Genomic DNA, 22,247 nt, shown 5'->3' with positions numbered 1-22,247 from the left:
GAAATTTTGAAGCGCCCTCATAACAAGAACAGATTTTTTCAGTAATTTGCAACCTGTTGCACCACGTCGAAAGAGCAAAAGCACGGAAAATTTGTCGTGCGAGGAACAACGCATGCTTCGAAGTAGATGTTTGGGAAAACAAAACAATACTACTGGTTGGAGCAACACTAGGGGTCGGCACTAGGCCGGCTTGAGCCAATCTGTTGGAGAGCCTGGCCTGGCTCCAGTAATATATATGTAAAAACGTATTTGGGGGGTTGTATACTCTCCCTTTCATCTATTTAGGGAAATTAATTTGTTACTTTTTAAGCGAAGGCTTATTATTTTTTATGACAGAAATACAAGTATTTAATGCTATAAAAGCTGTAAACTAAGCACGTAATAATAAAACAAAAAAATCTGAAGAGCAACATTAATGGTGTATTTAGAATTCTGGAAAAGGATATTGGCAGCTGCCATTGAGCTTGAACGGAACCTCACGAGTCATGAATGAACAAAACCAGGAAGCTGCAGCCTAGACAACGGCATCTGCTGTATGCCAATTGAGAGAGGTGAGCACCAGCAGTGAGTCACCATTGGCACGGCCACTGGCTGTGGAGGTTGAAGACTATCTCAAGCAAGGTCTTTCTGTAAAGAGGGCAGAATGAAACAAATGTCAGTTTTCATGGTCTCGTTCTAAGATGTATATATGATTGCTGGAATTTGTCAAGCTCATACTTCAACACCACCACCAATATTTTGGCAATAGAAAGCCTGCAATGAATGCAATTGCACAACGAACAAGGATCAATCTCTGAGACTCTTTAACAGCAGATTGTCATGGGAGAGAGGGCTAGCACAACAATGAATACATTTATTTGTAGCACAACAATGCACATTAAGGGGCGTGAAGCTGCCCTTCTGCAGCAACCAAGCTGAACGCTAGCACATCAAGTTTTGGCTGAGGTTGGAGGCTGCTGCATAACATCAATATAGCCATGAACTGGCATCTTAAATGGCCAATTGCATGATACTGTTAGGGTTAATAACTTGCCAAAATCTCTCTTTCTCTCATTCATGAACGAGTAGTGCATTGAGGATCTTTGGGGATTCTTTCTAGTAACATAGAAAAAGGAAAGTAATACGGTGCATGCCATGCTCTGCACTGTCATGGATATAGTAACCACCTATATCTCCTTTCCACCCTCTTCATAAACAGTGGTATCAAGTTATCATCGATAAAAATTACCTCTTGCCCCACCTTTGTTGAACCAAGCACGACTAGGTTTATGCATCACGACTAGGTTTATGCATCCATCGTGACCGATTTAAACAATTTGGCTCGGATCTCTGATCTATTCCGAGACCAACCCAGTTGCTAGAGTTAACATATGTTTGATCAACCATGTCGTAATTGAGCCAAGCCCAACCCAGTTTTAATTCGACTAAAAAAAAAAGGAATTCATCACTTTCCTCATCTCAATAGAAGGTACTTCAGTCATTTCCAACTATGATGTGGATTAAGAAAGTTGACTTGGATGGCTTAATTTTCTCTGCTTTGGCTGGGCATATATATATATATATATATATATATCCCGTAGCTCTTCAGCACCAGTCCTCTCTTCCTCCCTTCTTCTTCATTAGCTTTAGATAGAACAATATAGAATTACCATCTTTCATCAACAGCAATACTTCTGTTATGGTGAATAACGGATCATCAAAAAGGAGAATGGGACGTCAGAAGATAGAAATAAAGAAGATTCAGAACAAAGACAACCGTCAAGTCTGCTTCTCCAAGCGCCGGAATGGTCTCATGAAGAAAGCCAGCGAGCTCTGCATCCTCTGCGGGGCCGAGATCACAGTCATTGTCTTCTCCCCAGGCGGCAAATCCTACTCCTTCGGCAGCCCCTCTGTCGACTCTGTCATCCACCGCTTCCTCAACCGCACGACGGTGGCGGCATCGCCGGGCATGACGGCGTTGGGTGTGGATCCAGCCCAACGCTCTAACGCCATGAGAGAGCTCAACTGGCAGCACGACGAGCTCCTCCAACAGCTCGAAGCGGAGCGGAAGCGTCGGGCCGTCCTGCAAAAGCTGCACGAGAAGGCCTGTCAGGCTCAGGCCATGGCTTTTTGGGACACGGACGTGAATGACCTCGAGCATGGCCAACTCGAGCAGCTGCTGCCGGCGTTGGAGGAGCTAAGATCAACACTGCTGAGGCGTGCCGAGGAGCTCATGCTCAAGATTCCCATGCACGTCTGCACGCCATTCATCGAACCCGGCTATGCTTCTGCTCCTGCTTCTCTTTCTGCTGCTGCAGCTACTCTTTCTCTTCCTGCATCTTCCTTTATGAGTGGCTGTGATTTTAGCGCTAGCAGCAGCAACACGATGTTCGTTCCGGTGACCAACAACAATAACTTCGATGGTTTTGCCATGAGTCTCTTTAACAGTCACATGAACGTTGGCAGAAACTTTCCTAGCAACCAAGATGATGTCTACACCGTTGATTTGTCCAACTTAGGCCACGAGATAGATGATATCAAGTACGGGTTTTAGCACATGTTATTTTGTACCTTTGCTTTTCCTTTTCCACGAGTTGTTGATCGTTTTGGTGGTTTTTTAGATTAGCAGACGGTTTGTTTCATAGTTCATGCTGAACGTACGTGTTGCATATGTGCATGGGGGTCTTGATTGAATTGTCAGCAATCTTATTATGAATGAAATAAAGATCTCATGGTTTTCGATTTTAGATTTTCTAATATGAGTATTAAAAGCTAAAAGGTAACTCATGATAATCATGGGTTGGTTGTAAATATAGTCTATAATGTATGAATGAAACCAATTTATGTACTGTGGGGTTTAATTTTTAGATTTATCATCTTAAATCTAGAAAAAAATATATCCAATGTTGGATATATAATGAAATTGTGAGTGTCACCTTATATTTGCAGAAGGCTGAAACAATTTTCAAGTATACTCGTACCTTTCTGTTGGTACCTATGTGAAGTGGGAGAGTATTTCGTGGTGATGGTGGAATTTCATGGGCTTATTGAAAGGAAGGCTTCCCATTCGATGACAAACTGTTGCTTGTTTAGTGCAGATGAGCCTAGCTAGTTCTTTTCAAAAGTAGTTAATTTGTTCCTTGAGGGCTTGTTTGTTTGATGCCTTGTCCAAAATGAACGAACAAAACTGATAGAATACCTGTTCTGCAACAACTAGACAAAAAGTTGTGTTCCTTATTTCTAGGCTTTGGGTTGTGTTCCTTGTTTCTAGCGTTGGGGTTTTATGCTGTGCAGACAACTTGAACATATATGGATAATGGGTCAGATCATTTTGGATCATATGACTCAATCCGCGCTACCACAGGGAGACCCCGCCCATTTTTTTTTTGTTTAAAGAGTGTCTCCCTATCAATCATGTTCTTTTCTTAACAGGGGGTGGAACTGTGAAAGCCCGTTCCTGAGACGCAGCGTACGTGTTGTGCGCATCCACATGACATCAAACATGCCCTAAACAGGCAAAGGGTCAAGTTTAATTGAACCTTAAAGTTTGAGAAACAAGTTCGGTTTTTGGCAAGAAAGTTGCTTGTAGAACAAATTTGATTATTGCAGAAATCTTTACCATGCCATAATATTATTTGCTCTCAATAAGGATGGGTCTAAGTTCCACTGACCAGTATTCCAACTCTTCTTTGGGCTGTATTCAAACATAGTTAAATTCGATCTTCATTAAACTCTCTCTTTGTTGAGAATTGTTGGTTTTCCAAGAGAAAGGATACTCTTGATTTGAAATAATTGTTGCTCTATCCGACTCCATTTTTTCCAAAGTGACTACTCTAATACGGTAAAATAACTGCTGAGGAATTCTCATGAAAAAATGGAATAATTCATTGTATATCATTCTATTTTTTTTGTAATTGTATCAAGCTTTCCTTGTTAGTTTCTCAAAATCCTTAAAAGAGTATCACGAGGTTTTCCTTACCCGGAAATTAAGGGTTTTGGATCAAATAATATTGAAAATCACTTGGTGATTTTCAGTGTAAAATCATGACGCATCAAGTGCACCTAAACCTAAGTGGTCTAGAATCAACTGACCAGATCATGTTTTGAGCTTTGTTTACCAAAGCTATTGCTCCCAATCATTGTATAGCAGATAAAAAAAATAGGGGTAAAATGTAGGTTAGAGCCTGCCCAAAACCAGGCATGTGGAGTCATAGACTAATGAGCCCACATTCAAAGGCAAGGTGGACCCTGACCTATTTGAATAATTTCAAGCCAATTGCTTACCTTTGTTAGTCATCCATGCCATATAAATGAGTTTCATCTTCTTGAATTAGCTAAAAAAGAAAAAGTTTAATAAGACAGATCATATAGTTGACCCATACTATAGAATTCAATGAGAAGACACTGTTACCGAATACAGGTCCACCACCATCCATTTTCAATTAACAAAATGTGTGTGAGAAGGCCACAACCACAAAAATCAACAATACATGTAAAAGGAGGTGGAGGGAGAGGGATTCCATGGTTCATCGATTAAGGGGACTCACCGACGCTTTGCGATGTCCAAACTAGTTGCACATGCGTTTCTCCCATGCTCCCTATCAAGTTAGTGCTCGAGAATGCTCAAAATGTGTGCAACCCAAAAAATATTGAAATTGAGATGCTAAATGTGAACTCCAAGTGATATGCCCGAGGTGTTCAAGGAGAACCTTAAGATGTCTTTAGTCTTCAAGTGTAATCTCCATCTTGCTGGCCCTTTACCAATGGGATGAGTGAGCACCATCTAATGTAATCACCATCTCATCCTGAGTGATATCTCATCACTTAGAATATTCAATGTAATTTTTTCCATCTTGAGAGTTAATGCATAATTATATTTTTCTTTCAAAAAAAAAAGGAGGTGGAGGGAGAGGGATTCCATGGTTCACAACCTTCTCCCCCTAGGAAAGGAGCCTAACAAGAAGCACTTGTCTCCAACTGTTTCATAATCAGTCTCATACTGAACCAATCCTTTGGGCTGTACATTGAAGACCCATATTGTAAAAGTTCACAAGTATTTGTCTTTCTTCTAAAATAAAAGAATTTAATTGATAAAAAAAGAGTATTAGCCTTTTTTATCAAAAAAACAAATTGATTGATAAAAAAAAAGAATATTGCTTTTTAAAAAAAAAATATCTCATATTGCTCTTCAGCACCATTGTCCTCTCTTCCTCCCTTCTTCTTCATCAGTAGCATCATAGACAGAATTCTTCAACACCAATACTTATGTTATGGTAATAACGTATCAATAAGAAGAATGGGACATCAAAAGATCAAAATAAAGAATATTTAGAATAAAGGCAATTGTCAAGTTTGCTTTTACAAGTGCCAGAACAATCTCATGAAGAAAGCCAGTGAAGTCTTCATTCTTTGCGGGTCCAAGAGTATTTGCCTTTATTTTCAAAAAAATTGATTGATAAAAAATGAGTATTTGCCTTATTAAAAAAAAGAATTCGATTGATAAAAAAAGAGTATTTCTCTTTCTTATAAAAAAAACAAGAATTTGATTGATAAAAAAGAGTATTTTTGTTTCTTCTAAAAAAAAATTGCTTGATAAAAAAAAATATTTGCATTTATTCTAAAAAAATAAATTGATTGAAAAAAAAAAGAGTAATTGCCTTTCTTCTAAAAAAATAATTTGATTGATAAAAAAAGAGTTTTTGCCTTCTCCAAAAAAAGAATTTGATTGATAAAAAAGAGTATTTGCCTTCTAAAAAAAAGAAATTGCTTGATAAAAAATGGTATTTGCCTTTGTTCTAAAAAAAGAAATTTTGATTCATGAAAAAAAGAGTACTAGATTTTGTTCTAAAAAAAATTGATTGATCAAAAAGAGTATTTACCTTTTTTTCAAAAAAAAATTGATTGATAAAAAAAGAGTATTTTCCTTTATTAAAAAAAAAGATTTGATTGATAATAAAAGAGTATTTGACTTTCTTCTAAAAAAAAATAGTGCATGTTTCTCCTCAGTACCATGAAATGATTAACCACATCGAGAAAAAACACCAGTGGGGCCCACATGGCTTGCACGTAAAGGGAACTGCATCATATCTCCCCTTGGGAGAAACATTTTCCCACTTGGCAGTGGCTTTCATGTGAAATCCATGTCCCAAGGATGCGAGATTTTCCATTGCAAGGGATGCAAAGATGCAACATGATATTTTTGTCATATGGCATTTTCGTGAATTAGTGCCGACTGTTTCTTTTCAGACACTTCCATCAATTCTGATGTCAATGCCATTTTCAGTCTACTTGTAAACGCAATTCGCTCTCTCGGGGGATGAGATTACGACAGGAGTGACATCCTGTTGAATCTGTTAGAGAACCAAAGTAAGAAAAAAGCTCCCCTAATTAATCCACCTCACATCCTCCAAGTCAAATCTTAATCCCCACTAGCTCCTTTCACCTTTGCCATTATTCACCAACAACAATACTTATATTATGATGAATAAGGTATCGAGACAAAGAATGGGGTGTCAGGAGAATGAAATAAAGAAGATTAAGAACAAAGACAACCATTAAGTCTACTTTTCCAAGCGCCAAAACTGTTTAATGAATAAAGTCATGGAGCTCTGCATCCTCTGTGGGGTTGAAAGTATTTACCTTTCTTTAAAAAAAAAAAGAATTTGATGGATAAAAAAGAATATTTGCCTTTCTTAATAAAAAAATATTTTGATTGATAAAAAAGTGTATTTTCCTTTTTGATAAAAAAGGGTATTTGCCTTTTGAAAAAAAATAATTTGCTTGATAAAAAAAGAGTATTTATCTTTCTTATAAAAAAATAATTTGATTGATAAAAAACAGTACTTGCTTTTCTTTTCAAAAACAAAAAAAGAATTTGATTGATAAAAAAAGGGAGTATTTGTCTTTCTTTAAAAAAAATTGATTGATAGAAAAAGAATATTTGTCTTTATACTAAAACAATTAATTGATTAAAGAGAGTATTTGCCTTTCTTCTAAAAAAAAAGAATTTGATTGATAAAAAAGAGCATTTGTCTTTCTTTTAAAGAAAAAACGTATTTGATTGATAAAAAAAGAGTATTTTCCTTGTAAAAAAAAGAATTTGATTGATAATAAAGGAGTATTTGTCTTTCTTTAAAAAAAAGAAATTGATTAATAAAAAAGTGTATTGTGCTACAAGCCATTTGAAAAAGGAGCCTCTAGGGAGTAAACCTTGTCCCCACGGAGAACCAGTGGAAAACCATTGAACATAAGGGCAACACATATCCCTATAACACAAATGCTTTTCATGGCAATAATGAATAAAAGAGATGAAAGTGGGTAGCCTTATCGGAGGCCCCTCTCCGGTTTGAAAAAAAACTCCCTCTTTTGTCATTTATGCTGACCGCAATGCATGAAGAGTAGAGAATAGCTTTGACACATTTCAGCCACCTGTCACCTATCTGCAACCTCTCCAAACACTTGCTCATATACATTTAATGTAAAGAATATAATTGTTCCCTTGCGACTTACAGTGTACAGTTGCGCTAGAGTCTGTTTTGCTTTTGTTGAGTCTGATGTAAGCTGCCTGGTTCAGGTGAATTAATACCCCGAAGGGGCAGCCCGTATACTTGAACTGTAATAGCCTGCGGGCAAAATTGTGAATGAATTAAATGCGTTGAGCTTTCTTTTGTTCACCCTCGTTGTGATTGCTTCTTGTGATTGCAACTTCTCTCCCTCTATTCTCTCTTGCTCTCTTGCACTCTGATCATAAGCTTCCGCGACCGGCGAGCGAGCTGACGAGTAGGCTTGCGGCGGTAAGGAAGGACCGTCGCGCCGCGCTGGCCCATTGAAGGAAATAGGCCCGTGACAAGTGGTACCAGAGCCCGTTCTCGTGCTGGGGAAGGGACTCCGGAGTCGGTGTCGACAGACACGCCGACAGGCTGCGATTTGTGAGCAAGACATCGTGGCGCCTTATCAACACTTGCGCAACACCAGAGGCAAGGCAGTTGCCGAAGCTGAGGAGATGGGTTCACCTCGGGGCCAAGAAGAGTTGGCTGCAACTGTTAACAAGTTGGTGGAAGATGTGACTTCGCATGATGAAGCGATTTCACGCGCATGTGAATCATTCAATGGATTGAATGATGTGGTGGCGAGCCTGCAAGAGCAGGTGAACTTACTAATGGGGCAGGTCACTTCGTTGACGACTACAGTGACCGATCTTGAGTTGAGGAACCGTACGTTGCAGCGGACGGTGACCCTGAATGGCGGAAATGGTGAGAGACCATCAAGGATTGATGTACCTAGACCCGCAAAATTCAATGGTTCTCGCGACAGCAAGGCCATTGAGAACTTCTTGTTCCAAGTAGAAGACTACTTGGATATCCAAAATGTGACCCTTGAAGATCTGAGGATCAAGGCTGCAGCGGCCTTACTTGATGGTGATGCTATCGCTTGGTGGAGGCGGAAGCGCAATGACATGGAGAGGGGTCAATGTGTGATAGACACCTTCGACGACTTCAAAATAGAGTTGCGCAACTACTTCATGCCAAGAAATGCGCAGAGACAGGCTTACCGAATGGTTCGTGAACTCAAACATACTGGTTCGTTGCAGGACTATGTCCGAACGTTCCAGAAGCTTATGCTGGAGATACCTAACATGCCAGAAGACGACATGCTCAACTGGTTCATTGTGGGACTTCAACCATGGGCACAGTCCGAAGTGGAAAGGAGCAACCCCCGTATTTTGGAAGATGCATACGTGGCGGCTGAGCGCTTAGTTGATACTCAGCGCAAACCTTTCACCCCATCAACCAAAGTTGGTAAGAAGCCTGACCACGGAGGCAAGAAGGATGAGCAGCGCAATGATAAAGGTGAGGCGTCGACACGCCATCAATCCGAAAAGAAACAGAACTACACAAAGCATAACAACAGCAACAAGGGTGCGGTTGTGACATGTTGGTTCTGTGGTGATAGACATATCGCCCGGCAATGCCCAAAGCACCTTGTAAAGGACGACGGGCAAGCCAATGCTGCACAGGAAGAATGCAGCGATACTGAAGGCAGTGACACTGAGACCATGCAACCGAGGATGGGCGCCATGCGATTGATTAACGCAGCTAGAAGTTGCGCAGCTAAGAACATGCAGGTCAGTAAGGAACTTATGTACGTAGAAGTCATTATGAATGGAAAGTCTACTTCGGCAATGGTAGATTCCGGGGCCACACACAACTTTGTCTCGCGGGAAGAGGCAGAGCGGTTGGGCTTGAAAACAGGGCCAAAGCAGAGGACTATCAAAACAGTAAACTCTGAGGCCAAGCCCATTCTTGGTGAAGCAAGAGATGTGGCTACTCAAGTGGGGAGTTGGGTCGGCAAAGCCAACTTCTCTGTGGTGCCCCTGGACGATTTCAAGGTGATTCTGGGTATGGAGTTTCTGCGAAGCCAGAATGTGATGATGCTGCCAAAGTTTAACACGTTGACGATCATGGGATCGGACCTGTCCCACACAGTGCAGTGCCTTACGCAGAAAGGCAAGTCTTCAGTGTTATCAGCAATGCAACTGAAGAAGGGTGTCAAGCATGGGGAGCAGACATTCTTAGTTGCAGTGCGTGCAGATGAAGGGAAGGTAGAAGCAGCAGTGCCGCCGACCCTAGTCCCTCTATTGGAGGAGTTTCGGGGGGTGATGCCTCCGGAATTGCCAAAGCGTCTTCCGCCAAGACGCGAGGTCGACCACAAGATTGAGTTGACCCCGGGAGCAAAGCCTCCCGCAATGGTTCCATACCGTATGGGGCCAGCAGAGTTGAAGGAGCTGCGCAGGCAGCTAGACGAGATGTTGGACGCAGGCATTGTTCGTCCATCAAAAGCCCCATTTGGTGCCCCGGTCCTTTTTCAGATGAAACATGATGGCTCTAAACGGTTATGTGTGGATTACCGGGCCTTGAACAAGGTCACGGTGAAGAACAAGTACCCATTGCCATTGATAGCAGACTTGTTCGATCAGCTAGGCAGTGCCCGTATCTTTTCCAAGCTAGATCTGCGATCGGGTTACTGGCAGGTGAGGATTGCCGAAGGTGATGAGCCAAAAACAACTTGTGTCACCCGCTATGGTGCTTACGAATTTCTAGTAATGCCATTCGGGTTGACAAATGCTCCAGCCACGTTCACGACTTTAATGAACCAGATTTTCTACCCTTACTTAGACAAGTTTGTGGTAGTCTATCTGGATGATATCGTGATCTACAGCAGTAACATGGAGGAACATGTCGGGCACTTGCGAACAGTGTTTCAGGTGCTGAAGGAGAATGACCTCTGTGTTAAACGAGAGAAGTGTCTCTTCGGGCAGGAGGAGATCAGCTTCCTTGGCCACGTTGTGGGGCGTGGTGTGCTGCGTATGGATGGGCAGAAGATAAGGGCCATCCAGGAATGGGTTCCGCCAAGCAAAGTGCCAGAATTGCGGTCATTCCTCGGCTTGGCAAATTATTATCGGCGTTTCATCGAAGGTTATTCCCTCATTGCTGCGCCCCTCACAGATTTGTTGAAGAAGAATCGGGTATGGCTCTGGACAGGAGCGTGCCAAGATGCCTTCGAGGGCTTGAAGAAAGCCTTAGTGAGAGAGCCAGTGCTGCGACTGCCTGATCATTCGAGACCCTTCGAAGTCCACACTGATGCCTCAGACTTTGCCATTGGCGGGGTTATTATGCAAGACGGGCATCCGATCGCATATGAGAGTCGTAAGCTGAAGGATGCAGAGAGGCGGTACACAGTGCACGAACGTGAGATGACCGCCATTGTGTATTGCCTCAGGACCTGGCGGCACTACCTTTTGGGTGCCGAGTTCGTCGTCAAGACGGACAATGTGGCCACGAGCTATTTTCAGACGCAAAAGAAGTTGACGCCCAAGCAAGCTCGATGGCAGATGTTTTTGGCTGAGTTCGACTTTGCCTTAGAGTACAAGGTTGGAAAAACCAATGTTGTGGCGGATGCTTTGAGCCGTAGGGCTGAATTAGCTGCTACGCGCGCAGAGCCTTCTGAAGTGCATTTGGAGGGTGCATTGCTGATTCGCATCCGCGAGGGTACACAGCAGGATCCGACCGCACAACACCTTGTTTCTCTGGCGCAGGCAGGGAAGACTCGACGATTTTGGCTACAGGATGGCATCCTGGTAACAAAAGGGGGACGCATCTTTGTACCACGGTGGGGAAGCCTTCGCTGAGAGCTACTCAAGGAGTGCCATGATACACTATGGGCCGGCCATCCTGGTCAGGAGCGGACCTTAGCACTCCTTGAGCGCGGCTACTATTGGCCGCAGATGAGAGACGATGTTGAGGGGTATGTGCGGACATGCCTCATCTGCCAGCAAGATAAGGGGACAAACCAGAAGGCTGCCGGTCTCCTTGAGCCTCTACCAATTCCAGAACGTCCTTGGGAAAGCATCTCTATGGACTTCATCGTTAGTCTGCCAAAGGTAGAGGGCCTCAGTTCTATTTTAGTCGTGGTGGATCATTTCTCAAAGTATGCCACCTTCATCTCAGCTTCCAAGGAGTGCCCTGCAGAGAAGACTGCAGAGTTGTTCGTAAAGCATGTGGTGAAGCACTGGGGCATACCAAAGAGCATTGTGAGCGATCGCGATGCTCGCTTCACGGGCAAGTTCTGGCGTGAAGTATTTCGGTTACTTGGCTCTGATTTGCTGTTTTCAACAAGCTTCCATCCGCAGACAGATGGGCAGACAGAGCGCATCAACGGGATACTGGAGCAGTACCTTAGGCACTTTGTTAGTGCCAATCAGAAAAATTGGGTGAAGCTCCTTGATGTGGCACAGTTTTGTTATAATCTGCAGAAGAGCGAATCTTCAGGCCACAGCCCGTTTGAGATAGCCACGGGGCAGCAGCCACTGACCCCGCACACTCTTGCCGCACAAGAAAAAGGAAGGCCATCCTTCGCCTATCAGTTTGTTCGCGACTGGCACGAGCAGAATGAGTTGGCAAAGGCATTCTTACACAAAGCGGCGAAGAGAATGAAGAAGTGGGCGGACAAACACCGTCGGCCCGCAGAGTTCCAAGTTGGGGACCAAGTGTTGGTGAAGTTATATCCTGGTCGTACAGGCATCTTCCGCGGGCGGCACCGCGGACTACTCAGAAAGTATGAGGGACCCTTCACCATCACAAAGAAGGTGGGCAAGCTGGCATATAAGCTGGAGTTGCCCCCAGACTTCAAGGTGCACCCGGTGTTCCACGTGTGCAACCTCAAGCAGTTTCATCCAGATGATGGAGACCCGGAACGCAATGTGCCGCAACGCGCTCCCATCATGCAGAGGGCCCCGGCAGCACAACGGGCCGAGAAACACCTCAGTCAGATCCTTCGCCATAAGGTCAACTACTTGGGACAAGCGAAGAAATACTTGGTGCAGTGGGAGGAAACAGCGGAACCAACGTGGGAGCCTGCATTTCGAATGAACAGCCGCTACCCGGCTGAAGTCAGGGCTTACCACGAAACAGATGGCGCAGAGGACGGCGCATGATTTGAAGGGGGGAGCATGTTCCCTTGCGACTTACAGTGTACAGTTGCGCTAGAGTCTGTTTTGCTTTTGTTGAGTCTGATGTAAGCTGCCTGGTTCAGGTGAATTAATACCCCGAAGGGGCAGCCCGTATACTTGAACTGTAATAGCCTGCGGGCAAAATTGTGAATGAATTAAATGCGTTGAGCTTTCTTTTGTTCACCCTCGTTGTGATTGCAACTTCTCTCCCTCTATTCTCTCTTGCTCTCTTGCACTCTGATCATAAGCTTCCGCGACCGGCGAGCGAGCTGACGAGTAGGCTTGCGGCGGTAAGGAAGGACCGTCGCGCCGCGCTGGCCCATTGAAGGAAATAGGCCCGTGACAATAATAATGCCTTAGTCAAGTAGATTTTAAGAATAAACATCTTCTTCAGAGATTGAATCGAATGGATTACGTCGTGGGCCAGCAACACATTGTCATGTAAGCATCTCACTAGTATGAAGGCCGGCTGAACCGACGACATAACACTATGCACTACGACGTTCAGCGTGAGGGACAAAGTTTTGTTAATGATTTTGAGTGTTGTATTGATCAAGGAGACCAGTCTAAATTATTCTATGGCATATGAGTTCTCTTTCAATATTAGAACCAATAAAAATTCACTCCATCGGCCCGACAATCTGATGATGCATGAAATGCACATCATTTCTATAGGATATTCATGCATTTTTACGTGTTTTCAAGGTTTAGAACCTATGTATTGATGTATTTAAGTACAAAGAGGCTACGGTTCAAATTTCACTTGAATCAGAGTTAAAATGAGAAAAATAAAGTATTTCTAGGGTTTTGGATCGGTTTTTTAGGCAAAGCGAATCCAGATCCGACCCAAGAGCTCAAATTCGGATCTTGAACCTAAAGATCCACAAACCCATGTGCCTTAGTGTTGAACCTTTGATTATTTTCTGAAAACCACCTATTCATAATGTAGTTAGGTAGTCATATGCAAATAACAACTAATTTAGCATTTAGTTAAAAACTAACTTTTTAATTAGGTAGTTTTTAGAATTATTCAATAGTTTAGAGTATAAATAGTTCAAAAAAGTCGGGGCTAATGTTTTTTGAAGTTTGGAAAAGCTGCTCAACCCTTTCTCTCTCTCTCCCTCTCTCACACCCCCCCCTTTGTGTGTGTGTCTTTCCTTCTTCTTCTTCATTTCAATTCTTGTTTTTATATTATTTTATGTGTTGTTGTTGCTCTTTTGCAGGTGTTGCAGACCGTGTGAAAGCTTGCCTCAATGGTGTGCCATCTACACCAACGTGGGTTGGTCGTGCCTCCTCTCCATACAACCCTTTTCCTCTTTTCTCTGATCCCTTCTCTTAATTCGGTTTCTAAAAGCGTGCAACAGTGCAAAGAGGGATTGCAGCCCATTAAAGGACATGCTCAATGTGTAGACCAACTCCATCAACCGCTCTTTCTCCCCCCTCCATCGTCGGACAACCCCCTTGAGATTTGTCTTCTCTATCCCCTTCTAGGTAAATCGAGTCTACCCTTGTGTGTCGAGTTGTGTCGTGTTTTAGTCCAGTCATAGGTCTGTCTTTTAGTTATTTTGTCAGCCACAAATCTATTTTCTTTTACTATTTTACAACATGAGTCAATCGTGTTCTTGCTTATGCAAGAACTGATTGCAATTATTTAGCCGATTGAAATCCAATTCTATCGAATTCAATATTTGAAATGTCATCGGCTAGATATTGTAAATATTTTCCTGATTTTTATTTTTTCTCAGTTAATTAACTACTGAATTCTATAGAGGTTTGACAGTTTGGTCGTGCTCTAGCTGCAGCTAGATTCGACCACCAACATTGATTATAGTTAGCCAATCAATTGTAGGGTTAGTCGATTAGGTTAGTATTAACTCAATAAGTCACCATTTTAATTCTATTAATTTAAGTCTGAGTGTTAATAGTCATTTTAACAGTAGGTTAGTCTTAGAATTAGTATTGATTTAGTGGATCTAATTTAATTAGGTATAATGATTATGTTAGTCTAGTGTAATTATCATTTTCAAAATTCAAGTAGCTTAGTTTTTATAATGTTTTTCTTTTGTGTCCTATATGTTTATATGATTAGGTTAGCTTTAGATACATAAAGTTAGGTCATCATATGATAGTGTAATGAATTCCTTAGGTTAGCATAAAGATTTGAATTAAATTTGTTTTTAGCAAGTATTGATTTTTAGCTATGGTTTGTAAAAAGCGTGAATGCTATTTTAGTTAAGATTTTTGGTTGCTTGTTTAGCTTTAGGTAATTTACATATTTTAAAAGGTGCTAGGTTGATTTCCATATCTTGAGTATTTGGTTTGATTTTTGGTAAATAAGTAGTTTATGGTAGGTTAGTATATGTAATTTTAGCATGTCATCCTTTAGAAAGAATTGACCTTTAGTTAGGATTTTGAAAAATCATGCATTATGTCTTAAGTAAGTCTTTTTGAGTCATTCGTTTAACTTTAGGTAAATTGTTAGGTCGACTTCTTGATTTTTAGTCTTCGTGTTAATTTTGGTAAAATTCAAGATAGAAATAAGACAATATCATTTATGAATTAATTGAATTGTTTTGAAACATAATTAATAAAATAGCAAGTTTTAATAAGTCATAAACTGTTTCCAAAATAAATCTCAGATCTAAATAGTTGGTTCTTGGCATGACCCGCACCATCCTGTCATCATGCCAACTAATTCATTCAATACCTAAATATTTGTAATATAAGGGTCAGACTCATCAAGTTTCAATAGAAATACAAGAACCTTGCATGCACATACAGAACAAATCACAATCATTATGTAATCATAAGGACAACTATAACAATTAAATTCATGCAATATGCTACATAAAAAACACATATTCATAATTAAGCATTTGAATTATTAAGGGCATAAATCAAACAAACATCTACTTTAGAGAATGTTAAGACACATAAACTAATTCGGATATGTTTGAAATCACACATGATACATGAATCAATGTATAATGCATGGGGTAGCTTTATCTTTCAAATTATCACTTACTTTTGAATGTATGCATGTTACTTGCAATCAATTTATGTTTTCTCCTTAAACCCCTTATGGGTACTGTCATAGGTAAACACCGAAGTACAAGATAATACTAGAGGTATTTTCACCCACACATAATTTATATTTTATTAACCTGATATGCACTTGTTCTTTAGGGTCACATCGGGTATCCCAACCCTAGTCGGCTATTGTGTGGCTTCATCGGACATCCTCACCCAGGCCACTACTTAGCATTATCAGACAACCTCACCCTAACCAAGTCTTGGTATAATAATATGCTATCAGATGAAGTACCATACAATCCCTAGGTCTCAATGGTGAAAAAGGTCCTCTACTAATGTGGTTGAGGACACGAGCCAAATTGGGCCCTTAAGAAAAACATCACTCAGTTTTGTACCATATTGTCTCACACAACAGTCATCCAAGGATCCCAACATCATCAGAAGGCAACCAAGAAATTTTTTTATTAGCACATTATTTATCTTTTTACATCTTTAATTTTCATATGTTCTTTCTACAGAATGGTTTTGGATCCACATTATCCATAGCATGTAATCATGCCATAAAAGCTCTATATACAGTTCAAACATGCATATTATCTAATTACAACATTTGATTGGGCAATCTTGTAGCTTAGACACGTCAAGATGCCCATCATGTGTCAATTATGTGCCAATATATGCAAGTATGTGTCATTCATCATATGCATAATGAAAGAATTAAAACGTGTATTCAATAACATTTTTTAGAAAATATTGCACTAGCAGACAACCTCAATAAGCCTACATGTTGCTCAATAACATACCACAAAGCATATTCATGCACTTATGACACTACATTGATTTTTTCTAAACCACTTGCTCTTTCATGAGCATTCACATGTGCATGCATGCTTTTATGTATTATAGCACATTATAGTTACCTTACAATATCATAATACATATCATAACAACATATTGCACACAATAACATCATGTTTCACATCATAACATTATGACAAAAATTTATAGTTTATCATTCAAAAGATGTTCACAAAAGATGGTATAAACACTCAACCTCAATAGGTTCACATACTATACATCAATATGTCATGTGTTTATCTGGTTTACTTCTGAAACCATGTCATGTTCATCTAGTTTATTTTGAGAACCATGTCATGCATTTAAACATAATTCCCTAATTTGGCCTTGATAACACAAAATCTACCCATTATTATTAATTCTTTCATAAATAATTCAAAACAATTTAGGCTTTGAGATTTTCATAGAAGATTTTCACATAAGTTACATGCATATAAAAAAACTCAGATCTCAACTCATTACAGATCAGAAATTAAAAATTTTGTAAGTATAGACTATTTTCTGTCTATGGAACTGTCTTGTCTAATTAAGTCTTTCCAATAAAAAAATTATCATAAATCATGCATAACGAATTAAATATTGAGTTTTTTACTATGAGTGACGATATGTCTAATTCAAGCCGACAAAAACTCAGATTTAAATTTAATTCCAGTAGAGAATTAAGAATCGCGTAATATCTATTATTTTTGTTATTTAACAAAATATATTTTAGAAAATTACATGTTCTTGAGCAACTTTCTTGATTTTTTATTTTCAATCCATGAGAAACCAACCTCTAAGATTTTAACTATGTTCTTCAATATCCAAACTAACACACCTTAAAATATCAACCCTAGATCCTAAGTATTCTAGGAGATATGATTTTTATCTCCATAGAATCACTGTAGGGCAAGATTCCTGTGTTGACTTGTAGAGGGCATATATCTCAAACTATGACTCATCTGACTATATGATTTAGACTAAAATTACTTTCATATGTATGGAACATCCTCACAATTTTAAAGGATTCATGAGTTCGTGGTTTGAGATAATTGAATTTAGCGATATGACTGGTTGAATCAAAATACACAAAACAACATGCAGTTTTTCAAGAATCAACAAGAACTTCATGATTTCAACCAAAAACATTAAGAAAATACATTCAATGATTTTAATCAATCAAGAACACATCATATTCAAGCATATAAACATTTAATCATATAGTAAATACATAAATACAACACATATCATGCATCTATATCCAAAATCAACTATTTTACCAAAGAGAATATGTTTTTCTCAAAACCAGTTTTTGAAAAAGGAATTTCAGTTTCTAAAACCTTCATACTCAAACCCATATAAGTGCCTATATGAATCTAGGCTAATATGTGTGCCGATACGTATTTGATGATCATCCGATAACATGCTCATGTGTTTTAGCATCATATATACATACAAAGTTATGATGTACCTACCTCAAAAATTGATAAATCCTACGTAAGACTCTTCTCAAAATTAGTAAATGGCATGCTCTATCCGGCTGCCTTCTTCATACTGTGCAAGAAATCCACCATAAGCGTTTTGATTAACAAAAATATACAAGAGAAGAGGCTTTCCAAGTTCTAGTGGCTTCAGAACGGGTGGATTGAGGAGATACTGCTTGATGCGCTCGAATGAGAGCTGACATTCTGACCCCCATTCAAATTTTACTTCTTTTCTCAACAAGTGATTGAAAGGTTCGCATCTCATGGCCAAATTAGAGATAAAGCACCGAATCAACTGAATGCGCCCTTGAAGGCTCCTCAACTCTCTAAGATTGGTAGGAGGCGGCATATCAATGATCACTTTTGCCTTAGCTGGATCCGCCTCTATACCCTTCTTGCTGATCATAAAGCCAAGCAGTTACCTGACTTTACTCCGAATACGCATTTTTGTAGGTTGAGTCTCAACTTGTACAGAATGAGTCTTTCGAAGACTTGGCCGAGAGCATCGAGATGATCCTCTCCTTCTTTGGATTTGACCAGGATGTCATCCACATAGACATCCATATTTTTATGTATCTGGTCATGGAAAATAACTGTCATTGCTCTCTGATAGGTTGTCCCAACATTCTTGAGCCCAAATGGCATGACTGTGTAGCAAAATGTGCCCCAAGGCATGGTAAAAGAAGTTTTTGATTGGTCACGAGCGACCAATTTGATTTGATTATAGCCTGAATATCCATCCATAAAGGAAAACATGGCATGACCTGCCATGATGTCGATCAAAAGATCGATGTTGGGGAGTGGATAATCATCTTTTGGGGTAACTTTGTTGAGATCCCTGAAATCGATGCAAATTCAAACTTTGCCATTCTTTTTGGGAACTGCTACGATGTTCGCCAACCATTCTGAATAGTCAATAGTCTAGATGAATCCTACCTTTAACAACTCCTCAAGTCCTTCTTTAACTTGCGGTGCCACTCGGGGATCCATTTTCCTAAGTTTCTGCTTTATTGGCTTGCAAATTGTCTTCAGCATGAGAGGATGCTCGACCAGCTTGGGATCTAAGCCTGGCATATCCTCATAAGTCTAAGCGAAGACTTCTTGATGTTGCTTGAGAAAATAAATGAGTATTTCCTTCTCATCTGAATTTAAACTGGAGCCAATCTTGAGGATTTTCGGATCATCTTCTGAACCAATATTGATATACTCTGTCGTATCTTAAACCAACGATGATGGTTCATCCTACTTCTGAATACTAGCAAATTCTGGCAATTCTTGAATCATTGAATCAAATTCGGCTAGCTCTTCAATATGCTCTGTTACCTTGCTGATTTCTGACCTTGCCCTTGCCTTGCAGATTCTGGCAGGTTTGGAATGACTTTGAGAAAGATTGGGATTGATAACGAGCCTTTTGAGAATTTTAGGAGCCATGATTTGGCAATCCTGAAAAACGCAAAGAAAGCTTTTGAGAAAAGGTAAGAGATTCAAAAATAGCCTTTTGTACAGAAACAAAGAATGATAACGTAGACAAAATATAAAAAGAGAATGATATACGCCAAGATGTGAAGAGAAGATCTAAATTTCATTGATTAAGCAACTTGATATTTACAGATGATTTGATAAAGAAAGGAAAAGTGGGACAGAGTTGTCCCTACAAGATGATGAGAAAAGAAAGCAAAAAACAATGGCATTATCTTCCTCATTCTGCTCCCTTGACGAAGGTGGTTCCTCTACCTGATGACTGACCTGTGAAACCCAAACCTGCACCTGTGATATGCTGAGCGGGGATGATTGGCTCCATAATGCCATCCTCATTTTTACCAAGGCCCTTGAAGGGCTGGTAACTATGCTTCGTCAGAAGATCGAATCCCTTCTTTGCTTTCGAGAACTGAGGGAATAGAGGATGATCTTTGAGAGAAGCGCAATTGAGGCATCCTCCGATCTTGTAGAAATGAGGTCCCTGCCATTGGACCACTGCTGTGATGTTCCCTGATGGCTGAATTTCTCTCAGTTTTAGCATATCCAAACTGTCACTCAAATTGATCTCATCGACTTCCCGAATGCTTGAGATGTTTGCGGTAAAAGTAGGGCAAGGAATCATCGCCTGCGGGAGCCTCTCTTTTGGATCTTCTCCCAAAATGGTGATAATCATGCCTCCCTTTGACCACTTGATGCATTGGTGAAGGGTAGAAGGAACAACATTGGCATTGTGGATCCAAGTGCGCCCTAGCAGAAGATTGTATGTGGGTGGCACATTCACCACATGGAATAGGACGGTATGCACCGAATAGTTGATGAAAATCTCAAGAAAAATCTTCTCCTTGGTTGTTTGCCCGTTGTTGTCAAAATCGTAGATCGTTATCGAATCTGGGGTATATTTTTCTTCTTTCAGGCCCAAGGCCTTGGCCGTCATCTCTAGACAGATGTTGAGGCTACTGCCTCTATCAACAAACACATGTGGAACAGTCATGCCCCTGGTTTGCACCACTATGTACAGAGCATTGTTGTGAAATGAATGAGGTTTCGGCAAATCCTCATCTGAAAAGGTTATTGGTGCATTGGTCATGGCTTGATTGACAATCTGAGCCATGTCTTGCGGGGTTGTACTTGGCTTGACCTTGATCTTTCTCAACAAGTCATTTAGAACTTGCTGATGTTCTGGGGAAGCATGGGTCAAATCCAGGATGGAGATGTTTGACAATGCCGTGATAGGCTTCTGAACTGATTCTGATACCTCACTTTTCGCTGAAGCTGATTTGATGAAGCACTTCTGAATCTTGGGAATCTGCTTAACAACCTCTGTCATTGCCTTCGCCTGCTTACCGACTGGTTTCTTGTTGCTGAGAAATGAAGTGATATCCACCCTCTTGGTGGAAGACTGTGCTTGATGCAGCACTAGGACCTGATGTTGATCCTGAATGTCTTGGCTAGAACATGGCTGAATACTGCTTTGAAGGAAAACTGCCTGTTCTGAAATAACTGAAGTTGAATGCTTAAGGAAAGGCTTGGACAAGATCTGAGGTTGCTCTTTGTCCTCATCCTCGATCAACAGATTCTTGTCGATACAGTCTTGGATGATATTTTTAAGGACAAAATAGTGCTCTGTGTCATGTCCCACAGTTCGGTGGAATTTGCAAAATTTCTTTGTCCATTTACCCATAACTACTGGAGGATCGGCCACCTTAGGGAGCTTGACCATTCCCTTTGACAACATATATTCGAGGATATCTTCTTGGGATTGCTCTAGAGCTGTGAATTCTCTGTCACAACTCCAGCTATCGTGCTTTGGCTTTAGTTGCTGCTTCACTTCAGGCTATGATACTAGCTGAACAGGTTGTGGCTTGATGAATTTTCCTTTCTGGGCTGCAGAATTCGTTCTCTCAGAGTGTCCTGAGTTCTTGTTGCGGTTCTTCTTGTTTTTCTTGCTGTTAGAACTGCTGCTATTGCCTGAAAAATTTGTGGAATACGCAACATGTGCCTTCATTTTTTGCTCAGGGTTACCTCGGACGAACGGGTAACCTTCATAGAGGCCATTGTCTAGCCCTGTTTCGAGCCATTTGGCTCTCTCGATCAACTTAATGAATGATTTCGCAGGAGACATGGAGATAAGATTCCGTAGAGACTGGGAAAAGTTATTTAAGATGATTTGAAGGGCATGCTCCTTTGGGATGGGAACTTTCATTCTGTTGCAAGTGCTTCTCCACCTGTGGATGAATTCTCTAGCTCTCTCATTCTCATTTTATTTCAAGTTGTACAGATGGTTGAGAGTTGGCGAGGCCTCAATATTGAACATGAAGTGTTCAATCAACAGGTTCATGACTTTATCGAACTCTCGTAGTTCGATAGGATTGATATGGTCTGCATACCATCTGGCTGCTACTCCTTCCAGACTGCGGGGGAAGCAGATGAATAAGGCTCTATTATCTTTTCTGAAATGGCCGCATTCCGCATAGAATGTAGCCAAATGAGCTTTTGGGTTGCCTGTTTCGTCAAATTTGAGGAATTTTCGAGGAAGATTCTCCAGATTATCATCCCCGTATAGGCCATTATAAAAATCTTCGCTTGAATAGGTTTGTTTGCCCTTGCTCTTAGCCTGAATATCTTTGATTGCTCGAGTCATTTCCCTTAATTGCTCGTGCATTGGATCTTCAACTGAGATCCCAATTTTGGGCTTATTCACAGACTCGGGCTCTTCAGTAATCTTTATGAATTACCGCGAAAGATTCTGACTGAAGACAAACTGCTCTTCTTCTTTTGGCTCTTCCTCCGTTGATTCTGTGTCCTCAGAAGTAGTGTCTGGCTGAACTTTCTTTCTGATAATCTTGACTTGATTTTTCACAACCTTCTTCTTCAATTTACTTTTTGGAATGACCTTTTTTCAGACTGACCTCAGCTTGTTCTGACAT

At 40.6% G+C, this 22,247-nt stretch overlaps 1 protein-coding gene across 1 annotated transcript; it reads left to right on the top strand.

The window, feature by feature from the left end:
- The first annotated feature begins 835 nt into the window (after positions 1 to 835).
- On the top strand, positions 836 to 2,533 carry LOC149826787 (agamous-like MADS-box protein AGL61). The gene has a single exon (XM_090018381.1). The coding sequence runs from the start codon at positions 1,679 to 1,681 to the stop codon at positions 2,531 to 2,533; it is 855 nt and encodes a 284-aa protein (XP_089874507.1). The 5' UTR covers positions 836 to 1,678.
- Positions 2,534 to 22,247: the final 19,714 nt, after the last annotated feature.

Source organism: Nuphar pumila, chromosome 10, assembly GCF_984573655.1.
Source record: "Nuphar pumila chromosome 10, dmNupPumi1.hap1.1, whole genome shotgun sequence".
In the NCBI taxonomy this organism is placed as follows: Eukaryota; Viridiplantae; Streptophyta; class Magnoliopsida; order Nymphaeales; family Nymphaeaceae; genus Nuphar; species Nuphar pumila.
This window is presented reverse-complemented; position numbering and strand designations above follow the sequence as displayed.

Coding starts and splice junctions, on each gene's coding strand:
- LOC149826787 (XM_090018381.1), top strand. CDS start 1,679: ATGGTGAATAACGGATCATCAAAAAGGAGAATGGGACGTCAGAAGATA.